The sequence below is a fragment of the Idiotropiscis lumnitzeri genome, chromosome 3, assembly GCF_059441095.1.
Source record: "Idiotropiscis lumnitzeri isolate Australia: NSW breed Sydney's pygmy pipehorse chromosome 3, RoL_Ilum_1.0, whole genome shotgun sequence".
Classification (NCBI taxonomy): Eukaryota; Metazoa; Chordata; class Actinopteri; order Syngnathiformes; family Syngnathidae; genus Idiotropiscis; species Idiotropiscis lumnitzeri.
In genome coordinates this window covers 12,185,274-12,196,377 of record NC_142393.1, presented here as the reverse complement: position 1 = coordinate 12,196,377, position 11,104 = coordinate 12,185,274, and the positions used below count along the sequence as shown (strand labels likewise).

Here is an 11,104-nt window from a genome sequence, read left to right as displayed (position 1 = left end):
AACGTTGTTTTTTTTTTAAACATGAAAACGTGTATGAAACGTGTTATAAATGCAGCCACAATAAAATAAGTATGAAAACAAAATAAAAAAAATACCACAATATATTTTTGGGATTTATCTACAACGAGTTTCTGACACTAAGTGAGAGTAGTAATAAGTGAGTCTCACTAAGTTTCCTTTGTTTGCGGTTTTTCTTCAGAATTACTTGGGTAATTTGAGAATAGCAAACATTGAGAAGTGTGTGAGTACATTTAAAATAAACAACACAGATCTTTCGTAAATGTGCACTTTATTTATTTTTATATAGAAAAAGACCTTATTTTGTCCACTTTTAGGGAACGGCTTCATGAGAGAGGCTCATGACAGCTCTTTTATAAGTCTTTCCAGCATTCCAACAATCACACTTATCTTTTGCTCACACACATATACTTGTGCAGTGGTCCCAGGCTAAAAGAGATCGCAAACAGCCAAGCGTGATGAAGGGGAGGCCACAAAGACAGAGTCCTCTTCTCAGGAGGGTGAAGACCACTGCTTTGGTGAAGCACACTTGGATTAAGACAAAAAATAAAATAAAATAAAAGGCAAGTAATTACACCAACATCTCATATATGTTAGCACATTAAAAAAAAGATGGTTTAGTGATTGTATTTTTTTTTTTGTTTCTAAATGACATTTAAATAGCACAAAAGTTAAAAAGTCACAGACAAGATTTTATCATAAGCACAAAAATGTGTCGCCTTCCTTGACCTCCCGCATGAAGAGTTACAAAATCTTGAGAGAAAGAGCAGTCAAGTCTGTAACATGAGCACCTTTCCAAAACAAAGTATTTCCTCATTATTATGCTTCCCAAGCCCCCTAAATACAGTACATCTGTAGACACACACACATACACACACTTATCAAGCTGCATCACACAATGTCACATTTTTCTTTAAAAGCTCTTTTCTTCATGTGACATATCTCTTGGTCAGAGACGACGTTACAAAAATCAGTCGTTACGCTAAACAAGCTTCAATAGATATACTTCATTATTCATGTGAGGGATCTTGAAGCTTTCAAAATGTCATCGGACTGACCACACACCGCCCAACAGACCTTGTGTTACACTCTTGAAAAGACCAAGCCTGGTACCCTAGAACGGGTTGGTGTTGCCAGACTTGTGGAAATGTTAACCGTAACAGGTCTGAGGTACCCCTCTTGAACATATCGAAGGCTTTTCTGTAGAACAGGTCAGGGTAACTTGAGGACAAATTAGCCGTAACACTCTGGAGCAGGACTTAACAGCCTGGAGTTGCACTCTGGAGCAAGAGCTTTCCCAAGGACCGAGATTCTAGAACATGTCTAGTGGTATGCTGTATGAGCGCCTTGAGAATCTTGAAAAGTTTTATTTCAGAACATCAGAAAGCCCAAGCTGATTTTCTACAGCCAGTTAAGGTTTGATTCTAGAACAGTTAGAAGGACTGGCTCAGTGTCACACTCGTGCTACACTCTCGCCTAGATTCTGATTTGGATTCCAGGTCTGGCCCAGGATTTGAATACAAATACACCCCAGGCTACACTCCGAGACAAGTTGACCTCTCGAACAGAACCAAGGCAACTCATAACAGTTCCAGTGTTAACGCTCTAGATCTAGCCTGACGTTAGGCTCGGACGAGCCTCATTTTATCCTCTAGAACAGGGGCGGGCAAATTTTGGATTGGCGGGCCACAATGGGTTCTAAAATTTGACAGATTGGCCGGACCAGGAGCAGATGGATGGAGTGTTTTGGTAACCTCATCTCATCGGAGAAAAAAAAATACATTTATCTTTGAATGAAAGTGAACAAAAGCATTACAACAAAATATATGTCTTTGAAAAGCCACAATATTTAAAAAATAAAACATTAACAATGGTTTATTCATTTCATTTTGTTCAAGTTTGGCGGGCCGGATTAAAATGTTTAATGGGCCGCATGTGGCCCCCGGGCCGTAGTTTGCCCACACCTGCTCTAGAGTATGGTTAGGTGACAACATACAGGTTGTGGCATTAAAATCTAGAACAATGACATATCTGCACTGCTCATACGCGTGTTTTAGGTTGCACTCACTCAGAGGTTTGACTTTCGACAGCGATATTAGAACTGTTGCGAAATGCGCGATATAAATAAAATTGTATTGTATTAGGGATGTTTATCACCACTTCTTTTCAGACCAATACTAGTACGAGTTTTCACTCTCTCAGTACTCACCGATACAGAGTACCAATGCATCGCGTACTTTTGATATATAAAATTGAACACAATGACAAAGAAATTAGCAATGGCTTTTCTTTCTGACACGATAATTTACAGATGTGTTAAACTGCTGCAACTACCGTTAAAGAGGACTTACTCAATGTCAAGTATCGGTGGCTAGTATCAGCAGCTTCCAGAAATACCCGGTACCTTAAAATAAGACGGTATGGGCCTGATAAGGATACCTGGTACTGGTACTTGCTCATCCCTGCTTTGTAGGGGAGTGGCAAACATTACACTCTAGAGCAGGTCAACGGTTACACACCGGAACAGGAGTGTTCAACTACTAGAATAGGACTGTAGGCATTGTAATCTAGGGGTTGTTTGAGGACACACTGGAAGAGGTCCAGTCTGGGAACAGGATTGACATCTAGACCAAGAGTCTAGACCAATCTTTAATTTCCCCTTGCCGAATACAAAGTCCAACTATCCGTCTGTCGAGAAGGGGGCCAGAGTGGCGAGCGGTTTGCGATCCGTATGTAAACATTTAAAGATCACGCGGAATTTCAGCAGCATGGTGAATGTCATGTTAAAATAAGCGCAAGCACAACTCCAGGTGGATGAAAGTCAACTTTTTCCAGCAGCACCTCATCCACAAGAGATCCATCACACAAAGACGTAATAATATCACAGGCATCGCAACTACGTCACAAAGATGGCGTTTGTGAAGCTATGTCGCCGTGTGCAGAAACAACGGCAGCTCGGCCTCGTAATCACACAAACGCTTACAGTACACAAGAAAACAAGTATTTCCAGGATTATTAGGTCAGTTTACGCCGTCATTTGGCTTGACTACAGCTCAGACACGTCTGCTGCGATACAAAGCGTTAGCTATGTCACTCCTTTTTTTTTTTCTTTTGGATACTTCCAAAGTTAACAAGCAGGACTTTCTCCTGCATTTTTTTTTTTTTTTGCATAAGGCTGTTTACCACCCCCAACACAAGTCACAAAGAAAGTCATGTGACTGCATATCCCGCAGCATACGAATCCCGATCTCCATGTGCTCCGCGAATGCAACTAAGTTCGAGGCGAAATGTCTTTTATTTGTGCAAAACTCGCAAAGCTCGGACTAAACGTCAGGAGGAAGCGGGTGCGTCGCCACCGCTGCTTCTGCGCTTTCTTCTAGACACTCTTCATGATGGTGGAGCTTCGAATGGTCACTTTGAAAGCGGCCGGCTAAACACTCGTCTCCGGCTACCTGTTGAACCTCCTCCTCTGTCGGCTCCAGGACGACTGGCTCGATGGAGCTGAGTTGGTAGTAGTGGAGAGGGGCGGAGTCTCTAAGAAGATCTGTGGGACTCTCCTCCTCTTGGTTGATGCAGAGAACGGCAGTCCCGGTTGGGAAAGGACCCTGCAGGAGAACCTCCTCCACCTGCGGCTCCTCCGCCCGCCTCTCCTGCTCCTCGGCGCTCTGCAAGTGTAATACGGCGGTCTCGTTCTCCCGCTCAAGGATGTCCTCCTCCGCTTCCAAGACACATGCGCGCAGCCCGCCCTCTTCCGGGATCGGCGATGCGGGGCAAGTAGAAAACGGGGAGGACACCCGGTCCGACTCGCCGTACGTCTCCCCGGGCACTTGTAGCAGCACCCTCCTCTTCTCCAGGTCCAATTTCATGATGGTGTGCAGGTAGTGCGTTCGGACACGAAGAGGGTTGAACTCGACCCGGCCCGCTAAGTTTCCGCAGCCATCTCTGGAGCATCCACATGGGAAGGACATTCTGTCCACCTGAAGTAGGAAACAGGTCTTGCTATTTTTTGTCTCGATTCTTCTGCCCCTCTTGAACTGGATTTACACTGCAGGTCCACATTTACACGGAAGGAACTGCCAACTTGCACGAACGAGTAACTCCACAAATGTCAACAGCAGGCACTAACGACACTGGAGTAAATATTACATAACGCATATAAATATTAACTTTCTGTTCTCATCTCAATCCAGGGCATTTCCGTCCATCTCGCTTAGTTTTTAAAAAATAATTTGTGTTAATGCAAATGTAAGGAAAGGTTTCATTGGTGGGGATTTTTTTTTCTGATTTTGTCAGTTGCATGAGTAGCTCTTTTAATATATCAATAATATTCTGTTCACATCAAGTTCTAAATGAAGACCCTATCACGGTCGCTTTTAGACAACATTATTTACCGTCATTTCCCAAGTATAAGATGCTTGCTAATATAATATAGCCCTGTAAAATCACCCTTAAAAATATATGGGGTTTTTTTCTCTGTACTTGTGTAAATTACAACAGATGAGACTCAACTCTTCAATGTTTACTTTTGGTCATTTCATGTCATAAATAAAACGGAAAATAGCCTTAGTTTCGGAAAGAACATTAAGTTTACATTGATGTTTTTGGAACCCCATGGGCCAGCTTCGACTGTCGCCAAAAAAATGCTTGTCCGCTGGCCTGCACTCACCTGAGAAATGACCAAAAATGGGTCCAACCCGCCTCTGCATAGAGTCTCGATTCTATAATGCACATCTCAGCTGTGCTACTTGAGAGCAAAAACCAAATCGGAATTGTATTATTTTAACCGTGCAGCGTAAATCCAGCTTTTTCCAGTTCGATAGGAATGACAACCCAACGGTTCAAATTTCAAAGGTGGCCATCCTACCTGGCACTTGATACCGGCCTGGCTGCAGCCACAGTGTCGAGGGTCGCAGTATAGACGACAGTCGCAGCCACATTCTTCCCGGGACAGGCGGATGGCTCGGAGCTCCGTTTTTTCCCGGGCGTCAATGCGAGCGATTCCGGAAGCTCGCAGAAGGGCTCTGCGTCGCTTGGTGGGCAGCGGCTGAAGAAAGAAGCAGTCGTCCACCTCCACGGCGTCCACATCGAGGTCCTCATCCGAAACGTCATCCAGAGTAAGCAGTTCGGCTTGGGCGCACTCCACTGTGCCGTTTCTGGTCAGCTGTGTGTGACAGTCAAACCAGGTAAAGTCAATAAAGTGTGGCGTAAAAACAAATACAGATACTGATGTGAAATATGTGCCTCGGCTTGATAAGGTTGGGAAAACACGGCCCTAGCAGATTCCTCCCTTTTTTCCCCCGGAAAATCAACTGCTAAGCCCATGTTGTACTCCTTTTGCTAGGTTGCTAGGCCTCTTTGCTCGAAATGAATTTTTCTGCAAGAATTGAACCTCTTTTTTTTTTTGTCTTGCTCAGCCTTTTCATCCTCCATTACAGAAACCATGAAAAGCTGTGGGGGACAGGGCTGCTGCGTCCCAGACGCTCAAAGGAGCAATATCACATATGCCAGACAGTATGTTTTCACCTCACTGTCACATTTTGATGAAATCCGCCACAGTTCTCTCATTATGTCAAGGCTTTCAACAGAATAAACTTGGATGCCAGGAAGCTTGTGAGCGCGTGTGCAGCCCAGTCAGACGCAAGTGAAGCTTCCCTGTGAATTTATCAAAAATTTGATCAACCAATTTTTGGGGTAAAAAAGCTACATGACCACAACAAAGGACTCTTTTAATATGCAGTAACGCTTCCATAAAACTTTGATTGACTTTGGATTTCTACAGGCCAGGAGGATTATTGCATTATACTGGGAAAAAAATGGACGCACCTTCACTGGATCACTGGTTAAAAGAACTGACAAATAATATGGCGATGGAAAAACTGACGTATGTCATGAGAGGGAGAGCAGAGGAGTTTGAGGAAATGTGGAAACCTTTACAGAATTTTGTGGGCCAGTGGGGCGCTCAACCAGCGACTGTGCTATAACATAATGTGAAGATGCCTATTTTATTTTATTTTATTTTATTCTGTTTGTTTGTTTGCTGTTGTTGTTGTTGTCATGTGTATAATGCGTGAAAAAGCAATACAAAATATTGTTTAAAAAAAAAAAAAAAAAAAAAAAAAAAACTCTTCCATAATATCCATTCTCGGTGGGACCGGACCAAAGAACGAGCAGGCCATTTCAAATGTACCTAATAAAGTGGCGTAGAGGCTGGCGTCAACATCGTACCTTCAGCTTGCGGGCGTTGAGCTTCTCCTGGCGCAAGTGTTGGCGCAATGCGTGTCGGTGACTGCTCTCCTGCTCCCGAGCAAACTCGCCCAGCGTGTAACGTCGGATGGACGAATGGTTGTGGGCCATGCCCAGCGAGCTGCCCCCCTGGCTGGGCACGCTAGTGAAGCCCTGCCTCCGGGGGAAATAATACACCGTCACCGCATCAAAACGCACGCGCTTCCCTCCCGGAGACAGCTTGTGCTGTCTGAGGATTGAGGTGGCTGGGGGAGAAATAAACATTCAGGATGGACGTGAATGCTTTTTTGTGATATTTCCACAGATTTTTGTTTTGTTTTGTTGTTCCTTACGAGTGAATTCTGTCCTGGAGGGGGGGTTGAGGCTGTCACAGCTGTCAGCACTGTCGCTGCTGGAGATGTCATCGTCAGAGTCTTTGGGGGTAGAAAAGGGAGAGACGTTGTCCACCTCTTCATATCGTCGTTTGAGGCTGAGGGATGAACCTGCCTCCATGGAAACTGTGTCTGAGGGCACAGGGCGGCACCAGTCATGACCAAGGCAAAAAGGAAAGAAAAAAAAACTGTTGCATGCAAAAATTGGAGCTAGGTGTCCAGACAAGCTAAACTTCCATAATCAACCATGGAGAAAACTCATCTGGCCGTCCAGCCAGCCATTTTCACCATATTAAGATGAAAAGTGAGCTGGAGCCTATCTTGGACTTGTTGCAGGCCAACAAAACCATTCACACTCACGTTCACATCTGTGGACAATTTAGAGAAAATTCATATATAATAGACCGATCTTTTAATTGCTCATGTGCAAAATATATATATATAAAAAAAAATCAACAAAATAAATAACTGGAGACAGAGACACAAGAAAAAAGTGTTATCATAGCTTTGTGAAACTAAACCTTTTTTTTTTACTTTGCTTTCTGAACTAATTTTGTCTGAAGGCATCACCATGGCAACTAGCTAACATGGAAGTGCATTTCAAATTCAACTTCAAGTTGCTCCGTGCACACGTCAGTGTTTTTGCGGGTGTCGGAATGGAAACGTGACAGAGCACCATTTTAAAATCATGGAAAATCCATCTTCAAAGCAGCGGGATAAATCAGAGCGTTATAATATTGCATAACACAAAATAATGCCTACTTTAGAGCTCGTCCTGGTGCTATGACTAAGCATTTCAATTAACTCCAACTGGGAGTGATGATTGACTGTGCATTTTAAAGCAGGCCAGGTTTAACATGTCATACGCGCATTTGTTCACAAAAGCCATGAGTTGGTGAGGAAAAAGCACCACCGTTACCATGGTGACTTAACCAGGATGTGAGGACCCCATGGGACCTGCTTCATCATCACCCCGTGAAGAAAGGAGGGCGTGTTCAAAAAGCGTCAAAAGCAATATCAGCGTGTGTAGGAAATAATAATTAATAAAAAATTATAATTAATAATTATGGTTGGCGGTTTTACCCCACAGCTGAATATTTTATATTGCTAAGTGACTCACCAATGGTTTGAACACTGGCACTTATTTAATAGTTCCGGATTGCAAAATGATGTGTACAGAGAAAAAACTCCCCTCAAAAATACTCAGAAGTCATTTTTGGATTGTTTTGTGCTGGCGTTTATCAGATTTTAGAAAGCTGACATTTAAGGCGAAAACCAGCTCATTGCTATTCTTTTTTTGATGTTATATTGTTGTCAAAGTTGAAGAATTCAGCAAAAGCAGCTAGGGCTAGGACAGAACAATTCATCAAATTTAATCTAACATCACGACGTAGTAGAACTCAACTTTCAAAAAAGCGAATGCTCTAATTTGGGGAGGAAAAATGCTTCATTCAGGTTGGTAAGCTTTACTTCTTATATATAATGTATTTAATTATTCATATACTGTTGAGATAAGTTTACTGCGGAAGAAATACAGCCCACATGTTGACAAATCATTGTGTCTTGAAACATGAAACTCTAAAGTGATAATGCCATTATTGTTGTAATGCGTGGAAACCTTTGGAAACCGAAATGCAAAACATTTACCGGTATGTATAATACATACATCTGATATTGCTTACTGCGAAATGGTTATATTTATTTCTTGTGTTTGTTAAAAAAAGGGAAGAGGACTTTTAAAAAAAAAAATGACATTCTAAATATCAATATGGCATGTGAGAAAAATAATATATAAAGTGAACAACGGAGCATCTTGAGGGGATTGTTCATTTAACTGCAGCAACTGTATCACCTCACTACTGGACACTTTATCTCGATTAATGATGAGATGTTTATGAATTTGACTTAAATGTTCATTTTGTTATAGTGGCTTATTTACTGTGGTACTAAAGCGGCTCCAACGAGTGGACAAATACTCTGAGTGTTTTTTCATTCTTGGCCAATAAAGTTGATTCTGATTATTACATCTTATTACCATGACAACTTCCTTGAGCATCCTACGGTTCCTGCCTGAGAATAACATCGCAGTGCTGGTGCAACATCCCAACTCACCTAACCTGGCTACATGTAAAAAAAAATTCCAACATTACCAAACTCAAGCGGGTCATCAATGGGGCATTTTTGGAAGATGTTGGAGAAACATTCCAGGAGTGCATGATGTGGCGGAGAAGGCTGGGAAAGTCCCGTTAGACCCTAGGGGGATTACTTAGAAGTGGAAAGCTTGTAGTAGTTTGGATTTTTTTTTATCTTTTGTGACCCCAGCCATGGGATTTTTCTGGCACAGCTCTTGATGGTTTTATAAAGACAACAGCTGACCTTGGAGTTTTTCATTATTTCTTATGGGAGCAAATCTTATGTCAACCAGAATTCTGGAACGGACCCTGTCCCACTGTAGAGCTTCCAGGGGACCAAGTACAGTATTGCCGTAACATCAATATACTAACGAATGCATTACAACAAACACAAATCATAAAGAGCTTTTACCAGGAAATGATGTCTCCTTGAAAAAAAAAATTGCACAGCATATGACTGTGACCCAATAAAATTTTGGGATGCTAGGCCATCAGTTTGGGCAATGCTGCATCTCCTGAATGATGCTGTCATTTTTAACAAGAGAACCAAATACAGTACTGTCAAGCGACCTTGTATTGCAGCATTTTTACCGCATTTAAACCCCCTGGAGAAGCTGTCAGAATGTGTGCAGTAATCATTCATTTGATTTCCAAGTGGAATGTCTTCTGTCACCCTTTGCCATCCAATCAAAATCTCTTAAAGTTAAAAACTATCATTTGGGAATATGCATAGCCTATTTTCTATGCGATTTGGCTTTATGTGAACCGTGAACGAATACGTGACTTTAGACTAAAGATTAATGACCAATTAATAAAGGATGAACGGAGATAGAAGCTGCTGATGACGGTGCAGTTTACAGAATTTTAAGCAGGAGCAGCATTGTGCTCTGTGGTTCGGACAGTCAGTAGATATACCAGAGCACTTAATGATTGTAACGATATGCAAATAAATACTTTTCACGTGCACACTGCAGGAGGCATAAGCACGCTCACGATGACAAAAGAAGCTTCTTTTCTTACCTGGGTCACAAACGGGGAGCGTGAATGCAACCAGCTCGTTGCTCTTTTCTCTTCCTCTCTGTTCATGTATTATGTTAAACACCCTGCGAGGCGTCTTTTTGGTGCGGAAACCAGCAGCGATTGCTTTAAAAGTGATTGTCTATGCGTACCACTTCTTCAATGAGGCTGGAGGAGGCTACTTGGTTCGAAACTCATTGTTCCGAAGAACGGAAAAAACGAACTGCAGCCTTCTTTAGGATGGAGTTTAAGGACATCAAAGGTGCCGTCACGTTACCAGGGGGTTCTATGAAGATGTTTCTTTTTAAATCGGAAATATTTTCTTGGTCTTGTCAGGGGCTTTTTAAATGGAGAAACCCGCTGACATCTTTAGTCGTGGTCGTTTTTCCTCCCTCCCTCGCTCACATCCTCTCCAACACACTCACTGAGCGGGGAACGGTGCACAGGGCTGAGCTTCGTCTTCTCGCTGTTCACGCGGTTCCGGTGTCAATTGCCGCGGCCGTCTTTGGGGCGAGAAGACGGTCTTCGTGCCGGTTTCGCCCCGGCCGGCCCCGGTCGCTAGAATGTAACAATGGCAGGCAGAAATTCCTCCCGGCGGATGCGTATATACACTACCCGTGACGTCACGTGTAGCGTCTGCGCCAAGGGATGCTGGGAAATTGAGTGTTTGGTGTTATGTCTTTGTTCACGTGTTATACTTAAAACGATTAGTAATCCATCCATTATTAGTTTTTTCCACTTGAAATTGGAAACCAAAAGTGAAAAAATTAACAATTGACTGACTGGCTTAGCTCTTCAATGGAAAAACAGGCTACTAACAATTTCCTTCAACCTTGTATAGCTTCTAACAATGTCGTTCCTCCAAATAGTGTAAAGGATGATCACTTACCCTACTTCAGAGTACGAGACGTTTCTTTGAAGGTGGTGTGTTTAAAAAAGATTTCTTCTGCATTTCTTGGCAGAGTGGGCATTTACCAACAGAGAGATTGCGGGTTCGTTCCCCGGCCATTGCAACCATGTTGAAGTATCCTTGAGCAAGATAGTTGTTGCTCCTGATGGTGTGTCAACAGCAGGTAGATTGGCAGTAGTGTGGCAGTAGTGTGAAGCGCTTTGAGGAAAGGCACTATACAACTGAAAGATTATTAATGTATAAATGTGTATTTTTAGATTACTGTTTGAGGGCATAATTACCCATGTGCATGTTTCAAATAAATTATTATTATTACGTAGTAGTAGCAACTGATACCAAACTTCCAGAAATGGTGTCCAAGGGTATTTTTCAAACTGACAAGAGTACCACATACTACAATAATTGACAAAGGT

General features: G+C 42.6%; 1 protein-coding gene across 1 annotated transcript; it reads right to left on the bottom strand.

The window, feature by feature from the left end:
• Positions 1–272: 272 nt before the first annotated feature.
• Positions 273–10,377, bottom strand: csrnp2 (cysteine-serine-rich nuclear protein 2). Its single transcript, XM_088292059.1, has 5 exons — positions 9,785–10,377; positions 6,594–6,764; positions 6,244–6,506; positions 4,883–5,179; positions 273–3,995 (listed from the first exon to the last, which is right to left on the bottom strand). The coding sequence occupies exons 2-5, from the start codon at positions 6,751–6,753 to the stop codon at positions 3,342–3,344; spliced, it is 1,374 nt and encodes a 457-aa protein (XP_088148185.1). The 5' UTR covers positions 6,754–6,764; positions 9,785–10,377; the 3' UTR covers positions 273–3,341.
• Between the last annotated feature and the right edge of the window lie 727 nt (positions 10,378–11,104).